This window comes from Canis lupus, chromosome 9 (assembly GCF_003254725.2).
Source record: "Canis lupus dingo isolate Sandy chromosome 9, ASM325472v2, whole genome shotgun sequence".
Lineage (NCBI taxonomy): Eukaryota > Metazoa > Chordata > Mammalia > Carnivora > Canidae > Canis > Canis lupus.
In genome coordinates, this window is record NC_064251.1 from 4,922,378 (window position 1) to 4,944,150 (window position 21,773).

Here is a 21,773-nt window from a genome sequence, read left to right on the forward strand (position 1 = left end):
GATCTGGTCTAACCGGGTGAAGTCCTTGGAGCCCAGGGGCAGTGAGGGACTGGCTGCCCCAGTGGGAGACAGTGGGAGGAGGTCACAGGCCTCATCCCTTCTCTGTGCCTCACCTGCAGCCCTCACCCTGTACCAGGAGCCACCTGGAAGGTTATGCAGAACGATTACTTTATTAGGGGGAGGAGGACCCAGGGTGTCTGAGGTCGGGGGTGGGGAGCACACGGGGGAGCTGGGAGGTAGCCCCTGTACTTTCCTGTTCCCAGCTTCCCCCTGCCCCCTGTTCTGGGGCTGAGGATGAGAAGGGGAATCCCTGACACCTCCATAAGGACCAGGATGCTGTCTGCCCAGAGGGCCCGCCATTGGTTCTTGAGAAGGAGAGAGTCACTGAGGCAGGTCACGGGACACCTGCTGTCCCTGGTTACCAGCCTGGCCCCACCTCCATCACAGCTGGGGATGCAGGAGGTCCGGGGAGCCACACGAGGACCCACTGGAAAGTGCACCACCCGTGCTCTAGCTGGGCAGCCCGGGCCGGGGGAGAAGGGGACATTGGGGATGGGTAGGAACTCCGGCACGTGGCTGTGGGCACCCTGGGGTGGCAGCTGGGTGGGTGGGGTGCCCTGGTCAGCAGCCGCTGTTCCTGCGCAGGGAGATGTGGCCCCGCATGAAGCATTGGAGCTCAGTGAAGGTGAGTGAGCCCAGGGTGATGGCGCACGGGCCCACAAGGTGGAAGCCCAGACTCTGGTAGAAGGGTACCAGTGCATCCTCGCACATGAGCACGGCCCGGCGCACTGCTGGCTGGCTCCCCAGGTGGTACAGGTAGCGCCACATCAGCATGGAGCCCTTGCCTTGCCCCCGGAAAGTGTGGTGCACCGCCAGCACGTGTAGGTGAACGGTGTGGCCCCCCGGCCGGTGCAGCGTCAGCGACTCCTGGGAATGAGCAGGGATGTGAGTCTGGGTCATCTCTGCTGACACCTGCCTCCCACACTACCCCCGCCCGGCTTCCTGAGCACCTCCAAACAGGGTTCCCTTCCCACCCGAGGGGGGTCCCAAAGAGGTGGGTCCTTTTGACCCCGGGGGAGGACCAGAGGGAGAAATTCCAGGCCCTGGACTCCTTGGCCTCCCAAGCCTGGCGGTGGCAGCCTCTCTTTCCAGAGGCTTCCCAGCAGCTGTGCTTCCCAGCCCCATCCTGCCCTCACCTGAGTGAGTCTCTCCTCGTCCCAAAGCGAGCCAATGATGAAGGCCACAAGGCGGCCCTCCTGGAACCAGCCCAGGGACAGCTCTGGACACAGGCTCAGGAAGTGCTTGATCTCGTCCAGATACAGTGGGCAGATGCCCAAGACAGAGATGAAGGCTGCGGAAGGGGGCAGGGCAGGTGACTCCGTGGTCACCACGCCGCTGGCCACTGCACACCAAGCATCTGCTCAGAAGCCCGGGTGGGGTCTCCCACTGCAACTGGCCCTGGATCGAGTACCTCACCTGCTTCCCCTTCACCAGCCGCTTCTGCGAGAAGTACGAGCTGGATCAGGTGCTGCACTGACGCCTGCCCGGCGGGGTTGGGCCCTGCTGCCTGTCTGCAGCACCCCGCCCCCCAGAGACCCGCTGCCAGGGCCCAGGCCCTCCCTCCAGCAGGTGAGGCCCGTGGTGACAGTCACAAAGGAGGGCCCCCTGCCTTCCCGCCACTCCCCTGTCCCCCACCCCAACACCCCCGTCCTCTCCCATGAGAAAATGGGATTCAGGCCTGTCCCATCCCCACTTTCCTGAACGGAGAAATGCACATTCAGTCTGAGACCCCGGGGCCCAGCCCACCAAGGACGGGCTCCTCCCCACGGGGCACCTGCGGCAGAGCGTGTCGGGGTCCAGGCCCTGCGCGGGGCCCGCTCACCTTCACGCTCGATCTCAAACACGCTGGCAGCATCCTCTGGAGTGAGGCAGCGAAACTCGCTGGCGGGAAGCGTGTGGCGCCGCCGGTGGCTCGGGGCCTCCGGGATCTCCGGCTGCAGGTGCGAGGCCTCGGACTCCAGGTGGTGTGCGCTCTGTGTGGACATGCTGGCTGCTGGTGGCTGCCCGGGCCGCCCGGCGGCAGGAGTGGCCTTCGTCACCAAAAAGGGCCTTCCAGCACCTATTGGAGAAGAGCGAGGGTCAGGGGTACGGTCTGCGTCTCCAGTAGAGGCAGGCCAGGGTGATGGTGCACTTGGCCTCTTTTGTAGCCGGACCTGGGGTCGGGCGAGTCCCAGTGTGGATTCTGGGGACTGTGAACGTTAGTGGCCTCTCCCCACCTTTCCCTCTCGGCAGCCCTTCCAAACCTCCAGATCCTAGCCTCACTGGCCTCCAGGTACATCTAGGTCCCAGGAGGTGGTGGGCAGGAGGGGTGGGCAGGGCTCCATGGAGCCTGAGGCACCCCAACACTGCTGCCCAAGGTGGCACGGGTGACCCTGACCACGGCTAACACAACTGCAGGAAGAGTGGGCCGGTTTGTCTCACCCGCCCAGGAGGGGACTTGGGTGTAAAGGGCTGTGGCTCTGGCTTTTTCGGCAGCTTCAGCCGTTGGCCCTGGAAAGACCCTTAATTAAAATGGGTCCTCAAGGAGCCTTCCCATTACTTAGATGGCCTCAGACTGGACCACGCACACGTGGGAAGGGCATGGGGAGATAGGGGAGCCTGAGGGGATGGAGGAGAGCGGGCCTGGAGGGCATCTGAGACTCCTCCTGCCCAGGCCCTGGCTCATCATCTAGGCCCTTATGGCACTTCATCTCTCTCTCCCATATTTGTCTTGCCCTCCCTCCACCGCTTTTCTCCCTATGCCCAGAAGCCCCAAGCAGGGTAGCTCCTGTTCCTAAAGGCTGGGAGCCAGGGGTGGGGGTGGGGCACTTACCAGGAACAGGGGCCCAGTGTTCCCCCCCTCAGAGCCACTCACCCTGGAGGTCGTCCGCAGGCACAGGAGCCGGGAAAATCGGGACTCTGGGGTGTGTGACTGTTGCAGCAGGTGTCACTGGAGAAAATGTGTTGTTTGCACAGGTTTATAATCCCTGCCCTGCCTCCTTGTTGCACCAGTAGGACAAAGCCAGCAGGGCTGTGCAGCTACATGCCCTGTCCCTGCCTGCTGGTCACACATCAGCATGACATACTAAACACGCAGGGGATTAGAGTGATTGATTGAGGCCCCAGAATCTGGGGGAAGAGCACAGGGCTAAACCTCAGGGGTCCGGCGCTAATCCCTGCTCCAGCTCTGCCGGGCTGGGATAGGCATTCACCCTTTGTGCTCTGGAGGCTTGGACAAGCCCACATCCAGAGAGTCCTTCCAGCTCCTGCAGCCCGAGGGTGCTACCATTTGTAGCACTTGCAGAGTTACATGAGGTGTTGAGCCTCAGCAAGAATGTCTTTTAATCTGCATGAGAGCCCCACCTAGTATTAACCCCATTTTACAGAGAAGGAAACTGAGGCTCAGAGAGGGCTTAGAGGCTTAGACACCCCACCCCCCACCCCCCCAGCAAGTCATTGGAGCAGGAGAGGAAACCCCAGGTATGCCTCCCTGTACCACACTATTCCCCCCGGGGCTGTCAGGCCTAGTGGATTTTCCAAGTGGTGGGTGCACGTCTTCACAGTTCTACCAATCATGAGACTGTGTCCTCAAGTCAGGGTCTACCAAAGTGGGGGGAGCGAGTGAGTGACCCATTGGCCTTGGGAGGGAATGCCCAAATCTGGCTCTGGGTTGCACAGTCTACTAGAGCCCGTGAAGGGATCCCTGGGTGGCGCAGCGGTTTGGCGCCTGCCTTTGGCCCAGGGCGCGATCCTGGAAACCCGGGATTGAATCCCACATCGGGCTCCCGGTGCATGGAGCCTGCTTCTCCCTCTGCCTGTGTCTCTGCCTCTCTCTCTCTCTCTCTCTGTGTGACTATCATAAAAAAAAAAAAAAAAAAAAAAAAAAAAAAACTAGAGCCCGTGAAGACTGGAAAGGCAGGCAGTGTTTAGACCTTTCTGTGTAGACAGAAGCAAGCCACTGATAACCAGCCAAACCATTCTACATCCTGCTCTCATAAATTACCTCCTCCATGCATGTACCCATGCATACCTCTTTCCAGAGCTCTCTGGGGAAAATCCCAAGATCCAGAAGTAAGTCAAATCCTGCTGACCACTATCAGTAGCAGAAACCAACCAGAACAAGCCAAAGGTCCTTGGTGGCCCACGTCCTCCTCCCATCCCCCTGGTATCCTGCTGAGTCTCCCACACCTGCTCCAAGGTACTTAAACCACCCCAGTGCTGTGGCTTCCACTTTGGAAGACTTCAGAGTAGCTGCCAAAGCTAGACTCGCACCCTGGGACCTGCAATCCCACTTGAGCCCTGAAAGAGCTAGAAGGTTCTCCAACTGGAAACAGCCCAAATGACCATCAGCAGGAAGGGACTGCAGAATAGACACAAAGTGGAGGATCATCCAGGCAGGAGAGCAAACGGCCATGAGGACACATGGCATAACCAAGGACCCTTACCCAATGCGACAGGGAATGAAAGAAGTCCCCAAACAAGATTGGTTCTGAGTCCACGGATTCTGTTCTAATCTGTGTGTTGGAGGCAGTGGTGGCCCTAGGGGGGCTTCTGGGGTGTTGACAATATAGCATTCAGTTGTGGGTTTTTTTTAAGTTTTATTTATTTATTTGAGAGAGAAATGGAAAGACTCGACTGGTGGGAGGGGCAGAGAGAGAGAGGAAGAAACAGATTTCCTGCTGAGGAGGGAGCCTCATATGGGGCTTGATTCCAGGACCCTGAGATCAAGACCTGGGTCAAAGGCAGATGCTTAACCAGTTGAGCCACCCAGGGGCCCCTGCTGAGGCATTTCAGAACACTAACGTGTCTGGACACCAGGGAGTCCTCCCCCAGGGGCTGTCCTAAAATTAATCTGATCAGCAGAATGGCCTTAGGACATGTACCTTGTGAATGTTTACTAGATTTAGCAGATAAAAATGCAGGAAGCCTTGTGACATTCAAATTTCTGGTAAACAGGGGATCCCTGGGTGGCTCAGCCGTTTAGCTTGCCTTTGGCCCGGCTGTGATCCTGGGGTCCTGGGATTGGGTCCTGCATGGAGCCTGCTTCTCCCTCTGCCTGTGTCTCTGCCTCTCTCTCTCCCTGTGTTTCTCATGAATGAATAAATAAAATCTTTAAAAAAAAAATTCTGGTAAACAATTTTTTTTAAGATTTTATTTTTAGTTTTTTTTTAAGATTTTATTTATTTATTCATAGAGACACAGAGAGAGAGAGAGAGAGAGAGAGAGAGAGAAGGCAAAGACACAGGCAGGGGGAGAAGCAGGCTCCATGCAGGGAGCCCAATGTGGGACTCGATCCCGGGTCTCCTGGATCACACCCCGGGCTGAAGGCCGCACTAAACCACTGCACCACCGGGGCTGCCCAAGATTTTATTTTTATTTTTTTATTTTTTTTTATTTATTATTATTATTTTTTAAGATTTTATTTTTAAATAATCTCTGCATTTAACTTGGGGCTTGAACTCACAACCCTGAGGTCAAGAATCACATGCTCTTCAGACTGAGCCAGCCAGGTGCCCTAAATATTAAAAATAATTTTTTTTTTAATAGAGTTGACATACAATGTTGCATTAGTTTCAGGTGGAAATCAGAATTTTGGATACAGGGGCAGCCCCGGTGGCTCAGCGGTTTAGGGCCGCCTGCAGCCCAGGGCGTGATCCTGGAGACCTGGGATCGAGTTCCACGTCGGGCTCCTTACATGGAGCCTGCTTCTCCCTCTGCCTGTGTCTCTGCCTCTTTCTCTCTCTCTCTCCTCTCTGTGTATTCTCATGAATAAATAAATAAAATCTTTAAAAAAAAAGAATTTTGGATACATAATTTTTTAGTATAAACCTGTCCCAAATATTGCATGGGACAGGCTTATCCTCAAAAAATTATTTGTGGGGCTCCTTGGGGTGCCAAGATGAGGTTGGGAGACAGTGTGGGTCCCAACAGGGGCTCCTGGAGAGAAATGGGCTTCCCTCGGAGGCACAGACTTCTCTCCCAGCACCATCTGACCTGTGTGGCTCTTGGAACACTATCCCAATGGGCAGGTTCTGAGGTCTGTCCAGGTTCAGGGCACAAGAGAAGCGTTCTGTCTATCTGAGAAGCATCACAAGGAACATTGAGGATACTCCCACAGCAGAACCAGAGATGAGTTGTGTATTTGAAATAGAGTCAGTATAATCCAATGTCCCGTGTGGGGATGGTTGGCCCTGAGTGCTTCTTTTTAGATCCCCTTATTGATAGTTTTAATCTCTTTTTTTGTTGTTGTTAAAGATTTTATTTATTTAGTCATTGAGAGACACCCTGAGAGAGGCAGAGACACAGGCAGAGGGAGAAGCAGGCTCCCTGTGGGGAGCCTGATGTGGGACTCGATCCCGGGACCTTGGGATCACGCCCTGAGCCGCAGGCAGACGCTCAGCCGCTGAGCCCCCTCTGTGCCCTACAGTTTAATTCTTCATGCCAGTCTTCTTCCAGCAGCAGCTCCCTTGAAAGGGTCCTGTACGGACCACTGCTCCCCAGCTCTGATTGTGCCCATTGGCCTCCGTACCACTCTTCTCACAGGACGGCTCCCCTTAGGGGTGCCACCCTCGCTCCCTCCAGTCTGGCTTCCTGGTCCACCAGACAATTCCGTGCACGTCTGAATGGCAGCTGTGGGCTGGGCTCCCGTTCCCTCCCATAAGGCTCTCTGGTCCCAAGCAAACCAAGGGCTGTGGCTTGGCTCCTGATTCAGGGCTCCAGAACATTCTATGACAGTTTGGAGCCAGTTGTTCAGGGCACACAGAGATCCCCCCGGAGAGCCGTGTTACCTAACTTCCCACATGTTCCAGCACAGTCTCACCTCTGACCCGGCTGAGCCCCAATCCCACTAAGGATCTGAAGCTTCGGGGATGACAGGAACAGATAGAGCTGTCCTCATGATCCAGTAGACAACAGAGGTCTCGGTATAGGAAGAGTGCTCTGAGCGGCTGCATGTCACTACAGGGAAGCTAAGAAATGTCAACTCTTCGGAGGGAAGGCGACATTAACAAGAAGAAAGGCAAAGATCAAGACATGTCCCAGAATCCAAGGGATGGGACGGTCAGCAGCGTCACATGCAGCCAGAATGGAGAAAAGATCTCAGATGCTCCTAACAAGGAGGCCCTGGTGGCCTTTAAGTCTTTCAGGAGAGAAGGGTGGGTAGGGAGGCCAGATGCAGGGGAGCAGCCTCAAGGAGAGGAAGCAGCGGTCGCAGCAGGGCAGATGCCATCTGTTGAAGATACACTGACCGGTTGGCATGGCTGGGGCCTGGAGAATTCTCCCCGCATCCCCCATCTTCTCCCTCCCTCCCTGACACCCCCACCACCAGCACGGGCGTCCAGCCTGCAGCAACTCTGGCAGCCCGCAGAGCCTGGCATGGTGTGGCAGTGAGCATCTGCCTGGGCCCAGGTGAGCGACGTCCTGGTGCCAGGACCTCTGGGAGCTTCCCACACGGGGCTGCACTTGCTCCTGCCCGCTCCCCTCAATGGGACAACTGCCCAGTTCTCACTGCAGGCCCCAGGGGAGTCCACCTGGAGGAGACTGAAAGGTGGGTCCCCTGGGAGACAGGACCCAGAGACAGTCTGATAATGTTAATGAGACCTCAATTTTCCACACAGAACCATTGAAAGGCCCTAAGGTCAGGGAAGGCCGCTGTCTGTTATGGCATCTGGCCATCTGGCCCTCAGAAATTACCCCCTCCGTGCATGTACCCACACATCTTCTTAGGGGGGAGTCACGTTTTTTGGTGGATTTGAGGGTGACTTATTTCTCTCCACTCCTTCCCTGGACCGAAGACCTGCCCTGCACACCTGGCCCTGAGCACATTTTGCCTGATTGGATTTACGTTTTCAGCCTTAGTCTGTAACAGGCAGGTTCCCCAGGAAACAGAAACCGAGATGGAGGGTTGCAGGCCAGAGGTTCACGGAGGGAGAGCTCTCAGGGGCAGCCCCTGGTGGGGAGCGGGGGCAGGAGGGGGAGCAGCCTTGGGCAGAGGGGGGAGGCAGCCGTGGTGATGCAGTTGCCACAGAGGCCTCAGCCCATCTCACGGGAGCTCAGGAGCCGGGAAGGCCTCAGAGACACCCAGATCGAGGCAGAGGGCAGGCCTTTTTGCCCTGCGTTGACATTGGTTGAGGTGGCTTCCTGAGCTGAGGACAATCCTGTCAGCCAAGGGGTGGGTGCCCTGGATCACTGTCTCCAAGCTGCCAGGAGCTGCCCTAGCGGTGTGTTAGCACCAGCTTCTGGGGTCCTTGCCAGGGTGATAAATCCTGCAGCAGGGAAGAGTGTTCCCAGAACAACACACATGCCTTATCCAACGGAATGTTCTTCCTCTCCTGACCCAGTATCCTTGACTTGGATCTCACATTCTTCCAGCTACTGTCCACACTGTTGGCTTCCCGGGGTAGCCTTTTTCTCCCTGCAGGTGGCCCAGCACATTACCAGCTGAGTTAAGTTGTGATTTATTATTATTTTTAAGTTTTTCATGTATTCATTTGAGACAGAGAGAGATATATATAGAGAGAGAGGGAGAAGCAGACCCCCCCGGTGAACAGGGAGTCCCGATGTGGAGCTTGATGGCTTGATCCTGGGACTTGAATTGTGACCAGAGCTGAAGGCAGACGCCCAACCGACTGAGCCCCCCAGTTGCCCCTAAGTTGTGATTTAGGCCAAAGTATTGACCTGGAACAAAGAGGAGAGATGGAGTAGATCCTTGAGGTGCAGGGAGGGTTGGCACATGTCTTACAAGGAGGAGTTTTGTCTTCCAGCAGGGAGAAAGCACTCAACTGTCACAGACGGTGGGGGGGTTCACACAGGAGGGAGTCACAGGTGGGAGGGTCCAGAAGGCTCAAGGAGAACCCAGCACTGAGTCTAGCAACCCAGATCTCCCCAGATGTCTCAGAGTCGCCCTTCTTCCCAATTCCGGTCCTCCTTGGCATAGCTGGCTCACTGAGGTTGGGGATGCAAACCTCCTCTAGGGCCCTGCTGCCCTTACTAAGCCTGGGATGTGCTTCTCTACTTTTCTCCGTTCCCTAATTTCGGGAGGCAGGGTTTCTTCACACTCTGCCAAGGAGACCCTCTGGCTTTTATACTGAGCCTCTGATTGGTGACCCATCAGCCACAGCTCTTTGCTTTTTCCAGTGTGACTGCTGCCAACAATAGTCATGAGATCCCATAGTCCTTATATGACTGCTCTCCCACATGGTGCAGATGCCTGCGATTGTTCACCACCACCCACATTTGGTGGGTTCACTGCCCACCAAAGTTTTAATGATTATACCACTGTAGTGTGCGAGGGCCCAGAATATCATACCTCCCACTACTGGTGGGGATCCGCATTAACAGGCTAGCGACCCAGCTCTAAAATCCCATTTAAAGTCTGTTCCCTAGGACCACACTTGGCACTAAATTGTTATGGGTCAGATTCTGCAGGAAATAGACTTAAAGATTCAGATCTGCATGAAGACATTTACTGGAAGTGCCATCAGGGAGCAAGGTCAGCAGAGGTGAGCAGAGGGAGTTTAACCCTCTGGAAGAGGCAGTTCCAGTAGAGACCTCAGCTGATCCCAGGAGAAGCTCTGAAGCTGGGGGGCCCCTCCCAAGTGTCCTGAATGGAGGTGAGAAGACCAGGCTTTGTTTCTCCTGAAGGACAGTCGTTGGACGGGTGAGGCACCTTCTTTCAGCCAAGAGCAATCCTTGGAAAGGTACCAAAGCTGTGAGCCTCGGCAGCCAGTGCCTGGCAGCTGGGGAAGGGTTCCTAAGATCTGAAGGTGGATTCGGGCTGTGTGCACAGTATCCACTGACGCTCATCCCCCCAACAGGTTTCATAAACCCCTGGGAAATAGAAACCAGGTTGAAAGCGTGGCATGTGCCCCCCAGAGTAGGTGTTCTGGCAACTATGTCTTGATTCTTCTGTTGAGGAGGATGCCATTTAACTTCTTGACTTCCTGTGGATTTATTTTGAAGCCTCATTTGCATAGATAGGTTGGCTTCACTGCAGGGCTGAGTGGAGCCCCATCTTTATTTGAGGTTCAAGATCTGATATGTTACACAGGCAGTTTCCTCGGGAAGCTTCCAGAGTTTTCTGGAATGAAGGTGTCAAAGGCAGGGAGGGATCGCCACCTCCTGGAGAAAGAGGGGACCTACGGCTCCCTGAGCTTCTGGAGCCCTGCTGGCCAACAGAAAGGTCATAGGAGAACCATATGTGATGTTTTTCGATTTTGTAGAAGCCACATGAAAAAGAACCAAAAGAAACAGGTGAACTTGATTTTATTTTTTAATTTTTTTTAGGTGAACTTGATTTTAATAGTATATTTTATTTAACCTAATACATATAAAGTATTGCCATTTCAACAATATAAAATTAAGATATTTTAGATTCTTTTTTTTTTTTTTTGCAAACAAACCTTCAAAGTTCAGTGTATATTTTATACTTACAACCCATGTCAATTCAGACTAGCCGCATTTTAAGCACTCAAGAGCTAAATGTGGTTAGGGGTTACCACAACGGGCAGCACAGATCTAGAGGCTGAAGGAGGAGACGACAATGAGAAAGTGTGTGTGTGTGCGCATGCACATGCTTATGAGTGTGTGTGTGCACGTGTGGGGATGAGTGTGCATGTGTGGCATATGTGTCTGTTCCTCTCCATATCTAGGAAACACAGAGAACAGGGGACTTGAGGAAAGGCAGAGTGTCCCTGAGACCTGCTGACACATTCAGGGCCATTGGGAGACATTGGCTGGTTTTGTTCAATCACTCAACCAAAGTCTTTGGATATACTAGGTGTCAGACCTGTGCTGGATGCTGGGCACTAAGATGGAGAAGGGTGTCATAGAAGGGAATAAATAACCACACAGGGGTTACCAGGAAAGTGGAGGGATAAAGCAGGGGAGCAGGGTGCTTGGAGGACGTCATAGATATGAAGGCCCAATCTAGGTTTCGTGAGATGAAAAGAAATTTTTTAGGTAAAAATAGGAGTTGAAGTTGAGGCATAAAATCTTCCCGGCAGATGGCGAGCACGTGAAAGGGCACCAGGCACCAATGATTAGGGTCCTGAAGGAAGCAGCCGAGGTCCGAGCATGGAGCATGTGTGCAGGGTGCAGAGCTGGGGGACAGGGTTAGAGGTAGTAGAGGGGATCGATTCCAGAAGGACTACCTGTGTCATCCTCTGGTGGTTCCAGGAGAGCCACAGAGAGATGGCAAGCCAAGAAGCCGGATGATCAGGTTTGCATTTTCAACCTCCCTGGGAACAAGGTGGTGGATGGATTAGGCGGTGGGGGGTACGGTAAGGAGGCCACAGCCTCGGTGTGGGGGGTATAGGTGAGAGATGGGGATGAACTCATACCAGCAGGTAAAATTCATCACTAACTGAACAGGCCCAAGCAAAGCACTCTATATTGACCATGCCAGTTAAATTCTCAACAGCCCCAAGAAGTAGGTACTATTATGACTCCTATTTCACAGAAAGGAAACTGAGTCTCAGAGAAGTGAAATAGCTTGCCCAGGGTCACAGAGTGAGTCAGTGGTAGAACAGGCTTCAAACCCAGGTCCGTCCGATCCTGGAAACCCACTCCTAGCCATGGCATCACGGCACCATGGCACCACCTTAACTCCCCGTGGAGCGGCCCCCAGTGGAGCTGCCTTGGACCTGGGGGATGTGGAAAGAGGGTAAAGGGGCCATGACTTGGGTTTTGATCGCATGTGGAGCTGAACATCAAGGGTTAACCCTCAAGTGGCACACTTGGCACCCAGGTAAGTGATGCTGCCATCAACCTGGATGAGGATTCTGGAAGAAGAAATGGGTTTGGTGGAGACGGGTTTGTGATATTTGGCTGGTCATCCGGGAAGTACCCATGAGTTGGTGCCGAGGAGAAGGCCCCGGCCTGGCGAGCTGGGACTTGGTGGTGAAGAGGGTGGCATGGCTGAGTGACAGCAGCCTTATTGTTCTTCAGGTTGGTCCAGTGCATCTGCTGTCCCTGGTCCCTGTATCCAAAGGAAGGAGGGAAACAGGGTGAACCTGCCAAACCTGGGCTCTCACTCATTGCTCAACCTTTTCAGTGGTGCCCCCAGTACAAAGTTTTTTGCCCTGAAGATTGCAACCATTTCTGAGTCAGGAGTGAGAATGGCCAAGGGCTGGCTCATCTGGCTCCTGATCCTGACTGCACTGCAGAGTGATCCTGGGCCAATCCCATGATTCTCCCAGGGCATCAACACAAAAGGGGAAGGCTCCAGGGGCAAGAAGGACCCCTGTAATTCCAAAAGCCCATGAGTCTTGAGCAACCCCCAGCTGGAGCCTCAGGCAGGGGGATTACTCCAGATAGCGACGGGGGGGGGGGGGGGGGGGGTGCAGGCGGGCTCCCCAGGGTAACCCCCCTCCCACTCCATGTTCCTAGCTGAAGACTCCAGTGCTGAAGTCACCCTGGAGCCTCCAAACACGCACTCCAGGGTAAAAGGAGTTCTCTGGGCTCCTCTGGATTCTCTCATACAGGGAAACTTGGAGAGGCCAAGTACGCTGAGGCTCCCCCGTTGGGCAGTGTGAGGCCTGAGGCCCATGCACACTTTTTAACCCAGTGGCCGGTTAAGATAGGGATAAGACAGGGCCTGCTTCCCACAGATCAGTTGATCTTGCTGCCAGCTCTCTTGCCTCCTGTCCCCTGGCAGCCCCTTCGCAGGGGGAGGGGCCAGACTGGCTCAGTTTCTTGCAGGCATGTTTGTAAATAAGCAAAATTCCCCTGAGAAGATTCTCTATTCCCCAAGAAGGGCTGGGTGTTGGGGCCATGAGAGGAGGGCTTTCTCCACTGCAGGATGAAGGGTTTTTCTGTTTTTGTTTTTGTGGTTTTTTTTCATTTGGCAATTAGGAAAATAAAAACTAAGCCAATGCTCCCATCGTAGCTCACGCCACTCACCAGCTTGGGTGTGCAGACTGTGGTTAGGGGCTCGGGGACTGGGAAGGGGTCAAGCCTCAAACCTGAACTGGAGTATCTAAGGTGTGAGTAAGGTGGGGAGGAATGTACCGAGCTTCTTCTAAAAGGACTCTGATGCAGCTCAAACTGGGGATGACAGAAAAGGCTGAGAGACAGCTGGGGCAGCTCCTTGGCTGTATGGGGAGAGGAGGATGGGAAACTGACCAAATGGAAGGACAGGAACCTTGGCCCCCCCCCCGATATGGTACATCACTGAGCACCGAGACTGTACCAGGCACTGTACTAGGCATGGGAGTGACACACATACTTAGGACATGATCCACATGCTCAAAAGGGGTTTAGTTAGTAAGGGAGAGATTAGCTTTGAAACCAAGGGCTCTTACCTACAACCTAGCACTTTCCTGGGTGGGGGTGGGAAGGAGGCCTCACAGCATGGGAAGGAGACTTCACAAAAGGGGGGCTCATACTTGCTCTCTCACAGAGGACTAATCCATGTAAAGCACTTAGTATAGTACCTGGTATTAAATTACAGCTCAATAACTGGTAGCTATTATTAGCCATTATTACAAGAAGCCACAGAATAAACATGGCACATCTTCCTGGAGTGCCAATTTTACTCAACGATTAGGGAGGAAGGACATTCTTTTTATATTAAAATGAACACAGGCATAAGCTGGAGTAGAGTGCAAAACTCTCCTGGATTTCTGACATCCAAGATTTTGGGCCCGCATTGCCCTGCCCCTTCTGCCTACTTGCTCACCCTCTCCCTCTATCCTTTGATAGACACAAGAACTAGAAAAGCCCCTGCACTTGGAGTCAGGGAAACTGGATTCCAACTTGGCTCTGCAGGTTACTACGTTGTGACCTTAAGCACTGAATTCCTGGACCCTGTTTCCTCACTAATAAGATGGGGTTACGTACACCTATATCTAGGCTGGCTCAGTCTGCGTAGCCCTGTGAATCCTGATCTTGGGGTTATGAGTTCAAGCCCCATATGGGGCCTAGAGCTTACTTTAATAAAAAAGAAAGAAAGGAAGGAATAAAGAAAGAAAATTCTAAACCTATATCCACGATTATGATAATACATGTGAATGTGCCCGGCACAGCACCTGGTCAATAATAGGTGATCAATAAATGTTAGGAGCTTGGGCTAAAGGTAGGTGCAAGAGAAGCTATGTTATTGATGTTAAGCCTGCCAAGTCTTTATGGGGAGTGGGGAACTGAGTCCTCCCAGCAGTGATTCCAGATGGCCATTCTGTGCTGTGGTCTGGGATGGGAAGGCTGTGGTTTGCGAGCCCAGCTCTGCCCCTAACTTGTATCCTAACTCCTCTTCAGCTCACCTAACCACAGTTTTTTCTATACTTTAGTACATGAGTTTTCTAAGATTTGGGCCCCTTGACAGCCACCCCAACTCCAATTATTATATCAATATTCTATAAGTGCTTGGTTCAGGACACATTATCTACTCAGGCTGCCATCTGTGCTTCATGTATGTTCTTATGACTTTTCCAGGAGTGTGGTTCTGTAGCCTTAGTAGTCTGTATACTACCCAAAGAACAGGAATCCTGCCTTTTTACAAGAACCCAAATACTATAATATTGAACCGTCTTCCTAATTTCTCATGGATGGTCTTGCAGAAAAATGTGGGGATAAAATGATTTTGACTGAGAAAGGTTAGGGCCATATCCTGAGTATTCTTAATTTCCTTCTAACAACCCATTATGAATCTGTCCTCTGAGAATGTATCTAAATCTTTTGGAACTTCCTTAAGGGACACATTAGTATAATTACTTTTTATATTTCAAAATGGCAATATGGAGCAAACCCGAAGTATAACAGTTCTGTCTGTCTAGAATTTTAGTCTAGGAAAGGAGGGCAGAAGTATTATAGGAACGGTTAAGCTTTATGGAGGGAACTGTATGTCAGGCACTGTTCTGTTTCCTTCAATCCTCCCAATTGCCCAGTGAACCGGGTACTGCTATTATCACGCCGATTTTACCGATGAGGAGAGAAGTTTATCAGCTTCCCTACTTTTGTAAGACTAGTCAGTGGCAGCAACAAGAATTGGAACCCAGGGGCAGCCCGGATGGCTCAGTGGTTTAGTGCCGCCTGCAGCCCAGAAAGTGATCCTGGAGACCCAGGATCGAATCCCTGCATGTAGCCTGCTTCTCCCTCTGCCTGTGTCTCTGCCTCTCTCTCTCTGTCTCTCATGAATAAATAAAATCTTAAAAAAAAAAAAAAAAAAGAATTGGAACCCAGCTTCCCACTCCTCACTCACTGTCCCACCTCTTGCCATGCATACTAAGTAAAACTCATGGAGCTGGGAGCCCCTCTAGGTGGGTTTAAAGCCAAACCATAGAGGCCACTAATGCTTGCTTATCTTTCTGACCTCTCTCTGTACCTCCTTCACCAACCCCTTGACCCCTCCCCGAGGGATCATGACCTTCCAGGCTCTGCATAGAAATTTCCTAGATACACTCTATACATATCTTTTGTAGCCTTGCTTACAAGCTGCCTTGGAGTTGCTTTTTAGCTATTTAATAGGCATATGTTTTGTCTGCCCAACTAGGCTGTAAACACCTAGAGGACAGGGCCGGCATCTTGCTCCTTCTGACCCCTCCCAGCGCGTAGGACTGGGCTGGGGACGCCTAGCAGGCTCGTTAAACGTTGTTGATTTGCCTAGGTGCCCCCCGCACTTCCTCCTCCGGGTCCCCACCCAGGGGCCCCGCTCCCCTTGCTTTCACCCCCTCTGGCCCCGCCCCTCCGTCGCGGAGCCCACCTTTTCCCCCGCCCCCGGCGGCATCTCCAGCGTCCCCTAGCGACGAGGCGAGAGCTCCTAGCAACCGCATCTCGGCTCCCTGACGACGGCGGCACGCAGGCCACGTCAGCGCGCCGTGGCCCCGCCCCCGCGCCGGCTGGCCCCGCCCCTCCGTGCCGCGTTCGCCGCCGCCGCCGCCGCCACCGCCGCCGCCAGCACCGCCGCCGCCCGAGACTCGCGCAGAGCAGTTATGGCGGATCCCGCAGCGCCCGCGCCCGCAGCTCCGGCTCCCGCCCAGGCCCCGGACGCGGCCCCGACCCCGGACGCGGCCCCCGCCCCGGCGCCCGCCCCGGCGCCCGCCCCGGACTCGGCCTCCGGGCCGTCCTCGGACTCCGGCCCCGAAGCCGGCTCGCAGCGGCTGCTGTTCTCTCACGACCTGGTGTCGGGCCGTTACCGCGGCTCGGTGCACTTCGGGCTGGTGCGCCTCATCCACGGCGAGGACTCGGACTCGGAGGGCGAGGAGGAGGGCCGCGGGAGCTCGGGCTGCTCCGAGGCGGGGGGCGCGGGCCACGAGGAGGGCCGGGCCAGCCCGCTGCGCCGCGGCTACGTGCGCGTCCAGTGGTACCCGGAGGGCGTCAAGCAGCACGTGAAGGAGACCAAGGTGCGGCGGGCGGGCGGGCGGGCGGGGGCCGGCGCGGGGCCCGGGCTGCCGCAGGAGCCCTAGGCCGGGGAGGGAGGCTCGCGAGGCGCTGGCCGGAGTGGTGCAGCTGCAGTGGGCCGAGGCGCGGGGCCGAGCCTCCGCCGAGGGGACGCTCCGGTGCAAAGTCATTGCACCAGCCCCGGGCCGCCGGGCCGCCGGGCCGCCGGGCCGCGGGCTTCCCGGCGCGGAGGGACTTCCACGCCCTGCGGCGCGGTGGTTGGGCCTCAGCATTCTACGGGGACCCACTACAGCGGGGCGGGGGGGCGGGGGAAGAACTCGTGAGGCCCCGGGGCACGCTCGGATCACACCAGTGCGGCGTTTCGCTGACCCCCGAGTTGCTGCCTACTGCATTGTGCATCCGGAAAGGCAGGCCGTGCCGGGGCCGGACGGGCAAGGGCTGTGGGCGTTCCAAAACAAAGATCGAGATGAGCCTCTCCGGCGGCATAGAAAAACCCAAGAAGTTCCCTAGTTGACAGAATGCGTTATTATGGCCGGAGAAAACCAACCTCTTCCCCTTCCCGCCCCCCACCTGACCCCGCACCTCCTTTTCTTTCTTTCTTTTTTTTTTTTTTAACCTTGTTGCCTCGTCTTAATTGCTGCAGGGAACTTTGTGAGTAAAATCATTAACAATCAGAGCCGTGATATTAATAGTACGGGGTGGGGGGGATGTGACAGCTGCGACTGGGATTGATGACTCCCAAGTGCAGTTGGACTTTTTGAAAAAAAAAAAAAAAAAAAAAAGAAAAGAAAATTACTATAGAAGCCTGGATGGAGAAGAGCCACCCCGTTTGGAAAGCGAGGGTTGTTTCCTGACCTGAGGTGTCAAGCAAACATCAGACCCCCTTATGGGCCCTTGGGGTGAGGCTGGTGAATATTACAGTTTTAAGGACAAAGGGGTTTATCGTCTTAAACCTGAAACCTTGAACCAAGGTTGGTTTGGCGGCTGCTGCTTCTGTCTTGTTTTCCTGAGTGTGAGTTCCTATCAGTGATTCACACATGCACGCACACACCCCTGTATCTTTCACCCCTTCTTCGTCTCCTCCTTCTCCCCTTCAAGAAAACATTTCTAAGCAGGAATCAGGCCTGGGCTGTTGACAGGTCTGATTTCAGGGGAGGGCACTTGAGAAGTTAATCTGGGTTTCTCATACACTGGGAGACAAAGGCCACAGAGGAATAGGGAGGGCTTCTTGCCATACTACAGAGGGGGGTCTGTGATCACTGCTCTGGCAGGAGAAAAGGCCCCACTCCCAGGAAGAGCCTGTGATCCACTTCCTGGTGGCAAGTGACTGTTGTTACGAGCAGGGTCTTCCTCCTTGCCAGCGCGTTTGCACCCACAGAACAGGGAGATCCGCATCCAGGACCCCTGGCTTCCCCTCAGAGAAACGCGAATCAGGCATTAGTTGCTCTGACTCGGGAAGAAAATTACAAGTTCGTGTGCAAAAGTATGTGGAAAATAGTACTTTTTATAGCGGAAGGCTTGTTTAAAAATTACCACCAGCGTTGTTGTGTGGGAAAGAGAAGATTTTTGCTAGTGTTTCTGCATTGCCTTACTAACAAATGGTTGCTCATGTCTTTCTGTGGGTTTTTGAGAAATGTCATTCCCTAACCATCTTCTCCAGAGGTTTGTGACTTTTGGAATGCAACTCATTTCACTGTGTCATGGCCTCCTGCCCTGGGACTCGGGCGGGCAGGCCAAGCTCGCTGCCGGGAGCTGCCATGTTTATCAGTGGTTGTTCCTGTTCATCTTGACTTTGGTGGTTAACTTTATTTACAATTATGCTCTGTCTGCCTCCTCCCACCGTGTGTGATTATTCAAAGTTTGACTCAAAATACCGATTTAAGAATTAAATTGAAAGTAATTTTTAGGTACCAGCTTGGATATATTTTGAAGCTGCCCTCTTGTGATTGGCTTTGAATTTGTTGAAATCCATCGTGAGTCCAGTGGTGGTGGTGGTGTTTTCTTTCCCACTGTAGTGTCTGTAGCTTCTGAGCTTATCAAAAGCTAAGGGGCATAGGAACTCCAGGAAGTGGTGGCACATAGTATCCACCTGAGGATGTTAAGACCCAGTTCTTCTTTTAGGAATTAAGACTAGGTTTGGAGAATGTGGAGGTGTGTATGCCTGATAGGTGGCTATAGGTTACCATGAAGCCTAGGCACAGGTGACCCCGACTAGGGTGGTAGGGTGGGCCCCGGGACCTTGCATTTTAGGAAGTGGTAGGAAGATTTTTTTTTTTTTCTTCTCATTTCTCACCCCTTATAAATCCATGGAGGTGTCAGGGTGCTGTAAAGGAAAGACCATTAGACCAAAGTTGACCACTTAGGTTCTGATTCCTGCTCCATAACTAATTTGGTTATCAGATTTAAGGACCTAATTACTGATAGAATAATGTGGTGACAGTATTGAGAAACATATTTCTTTTTAAATCTGCCACCTATTGGAATTGTTTTATTTATTTATTTATTTACTTATTTATGTTGGAATTGTTTTAATAGTACTCTTTTATGTAGAGTGTTCTGTAGGCTGTAAAGTATTTTTGTAGTTTTCAGGTTAATTTGTTGGGCAATGAGTAAGGCTTAATATTAGTCTCTTAAGTTTTTAATGAACAAATTCATAAGGAGCGAGGAAGAGGCTGGCCAACAAGGTCTACCCCCTCCTGGCCACTTCAATGAATATTTCAACAGAAATAAAATAAGTAGCTCTTCCTTGAAACTGCAGAATGTGTGGTCCAGTTCCAGAGGCTTCCAGCAGCCAAAGTTAAGCTTCTTTACTACTTAAAAGAAGCATGCACCTTGTGCTCCTTCCTTTCCTCAGTCTCCCGTCCCCTTTAGTGTAGTAGCTGACTTATCCACATGAAACTTTTCCCATTTGGCCATGGATCTTCTTCTTCTTTTTTTTTTTTTTTTTAAGATTTTAAGATTTTTTTTTTAAAGATTTTATTTATTCATCTTGAGTGACAGAGGGAGAGAGATAACATGATGGGGGTGCAGAGGGAGAGGGAGAAGCAGAGAGCCCGATGCAGGACTTGATCCCTGAACCCTGGGATCGTGACCTGAACGGAAGGCAGAGGCTTAACCGACTGAGCTCCCCAGGTGCCCCTGGCCACAGATCTACGTGACTTGCCCCTTCCCCATCAGTGACCATCATTGAGTAAAATTTTGGAATAAAGCCAAATGCTGAGGTTTCTGCCTTCCTGAGCACTGGCTAGACATGGTGTGTCTTTGCAGTCTCCACTTGTCCTGATTGGACAGAATGGCCCCTGTGAGGAAGAGAACAGACTGCTGCCTGTCAGTCGAAGTCCGGGGGCTTCCTGTCTGTGCTTTAGTTTTCCCATCTCTTATACACTCTTTTTGCTTAAAGTTCCCACAACTTCTAAAGTCTCTCCTGGCTTGAGAGTTAATGTCTCTAAATTAAAGCTGTATCTGTGCTCACTCTCCTTCTCTAAGGTTGTGTGTTTGTAGCATCCTTCATGACAGGTCCCTTAGGAATTGGCTTTTTGGTTTATTTTTGGTTTCTTATGCCAACATTTCCATGGGGAAAGCTATTTAGATGTAGCATCATAGCGTGTGAAGGTTGCTTGCTTCACTTGTCCAGGTGCTGGACCCACTAAAAGCAATTGTTCTTAGTGATGTCATAGAAGTTATGTAAGGTTAACCAAGATGCAGGACTGAGTGCATCTAATTGCATTTTATTCAGATAGGATCACAGCACTTGCAGACTCGCACAGCTGTTCTGTGATTTTATTCTTTGTCCTTTGGTTCCCCCCTTCTAACTCCGGGGACTCAGTGCCTTGAGGGTGTCTCAGTCTGACTTGCTGCTTCACTCAAGGGCACTTTCACCAGAAGAGGGATGTGGGTTTGTGTCCTGTGATTGGAAGTCAAAACCCTTGGGTGCTCTTCCCGTGTCACATACTCTGAGTGACCTTGGCCTAGTCACTGCCTCATTTTCTCTCTGGAATAAAGATCTGCTTTCTGGCCTCTGAAATGAGCCTGAACCAGAAGCGTAGCTGGGTGGTGTGGCCACTTGGCTATTAGCAGCCACCATCCTGATGTCCATCAGGTAGAGCCAGCCCCATCCCTGTAGGAAATCACTTCCCTGCATCACAGAGCGCTGCACCTCAAGAGGCAAAAGGTGCCCTAGAGGGGTTTATATCAGTGGTGGAGGAATTCCTATTAATCGATCATGTTGCTCATGATCTGGTGGATTATGGATTTTTTAAAATATGAGAGAGAGAGAGAGAGATCACAAGTAGGAGGGAGGGGTAGAGGAAGAAGCAGACTCTCCACTAAGAAGGGAGCGAGACTGGATCACAGGACCTGAGCCAAAGGCAGATGCTTAACCGACTGAGCCACCCAGGTGCCCAGATAGAACTTCTTATTAAGCCGCTTCTATAAATACTCAAGAACTTCACTCCTCGGTTACTTTATGCATGTTTAATGTAACACCTGCCAAAGTCCACTAACTTCCGAGTGGGGGTGTGTGTGGAATGAATATATAAGTATATATATGTGTGTGTATATTTCCCAGAATTTGGAAGACATCCTTTGAAATTTCCAAAAGACTATTACAAGGATGGTAGAGTATTGCTTTTGTGTTTTAAAATAATAATGACAAACATTATGTAGTGTTACTATGTGCCAGGCACTCTTTACATGTAGTACTCAGTGCTCCCAGCAACGCTGAGAACTAGGTACTATCATTCATGTATCTCAGAGGAGGAAACTGGGGGGCAAGGAAGGAGGTTAAATAACTTGTCCCATGTCACACTGCTAATGAGTGGAGGAACCCTACTTCAAATAGAATTAAATGTAGTTTGTGCTCACCTGAGAATGTTTAAGTTTGGGATTCATAGATCATTACTGTATCAAGCACCCTGATTAAACATGAGTCACAGACCCTGTGGTTGGCATTAATCATCCAGTCTTTAAACACTTGAAAGTCTTAGTGGATAGGATGTAACCACGGGTAAGGAGAGAGGAAGGAGCAGGGTGTTGGGATGGGTGGAAGGAGAGAGGGAGATCACGCTGGGTAGCAGAATGGGAGAGACACTAGACTGGCACTTGTCGTGCTTCTCTTCTGCACTTTTCATTCCCTGACCCAGCAGTCATTCTCAAAATAATTGTCAAAAAGCACATTTTATTTCTAGAAAACCTGTGAGTGCCCCAAGATGTTGAATGAAAGCAATCTCTGCAAGCGTGATTCATTCCAACATTGGCTTATTCCCCCTCTGCACCCCACCCCCAACCAAAAGTCTGAGGAACTGGCATTTCTGTGTTATCTTAGAAATGGTCCATGTTAGGAAATCCAGCTTCACCTCCTGCCCCTAAAGACCTGCCCCCTCTCTTGCTGCTGTTGTTAC

General features: G+C 52.4%; 2 protein-coding genes and 1 long non-coding RNA gene across 4 annotated transcripts in view; 1 reads left to right on the forward strand and 2 right to left on the reverse strand.

The window, feature by feature from the left end:
• Positions 1–136: 136 nt before the first annotated feature.
• On the reverse strand, positions 137–7,209 carry AANAT (aralkylamine N-acetyltransferase). The gene is made up of 5 exons (XM_025468100.3): positions 6,860–7,209; positions 2,915–2,989; positions 1,883–2,119; positions 1,197–1,351; positions 137–927 (listed from the first exon to the last, which is right to left on the reverse strand). The coding sequence occupies exons 1-5, from the start codon at positions 6,990–6,992 to the stop codon at positions 622–624; spliced, it is 906 nt and encodes a 301-aa protein (XP_025323885.2). The 5' UTR covers positions 6,993–7,209; the 3' UTR covers positions 137–621.
• Positions 7,210–10,285: 3,076 nt separating this feature from the next.
• Positions 10,286–15,821, reverse strand: LOC112672837 (uncharacterized). Its single transcript, XR_003144539.2, has 2 exons — positions 15,737–15,821; positions 10,286–12,016 (listed from the first exon to the last, which is right to left on the reverse strand). It is a non-coding gene; the product is annotated as an uncharacterized LOC112672837 (long non-coding RNA).
• A 110-nt stretch (positions 15,822–15,931) lies between these two features.
• Positions 15,932–21,773, forward strand: part of UBE2O (ubiquitin conjugating enzyme E2 O) — a 56,379-nt gene continuing 50,537 nt past the window's right edge. The window contains exon 1 of one of the 2 annotated variants that reach the window (XM_049113895.1): positions 15,932–16,376. In XM_049113895.1, coding sequence (XP_048969852.1) covers positions 15,966–16,376 — 411 coding nt within the window. In that variant the 5' untranslated portion in view covers positions 15,932–15,965. The remainder of the gene's footprint in view (positions 16,377–21,773) is intronic. The other variant, XM_025468087.3, reaches the window with a different exon arrangement.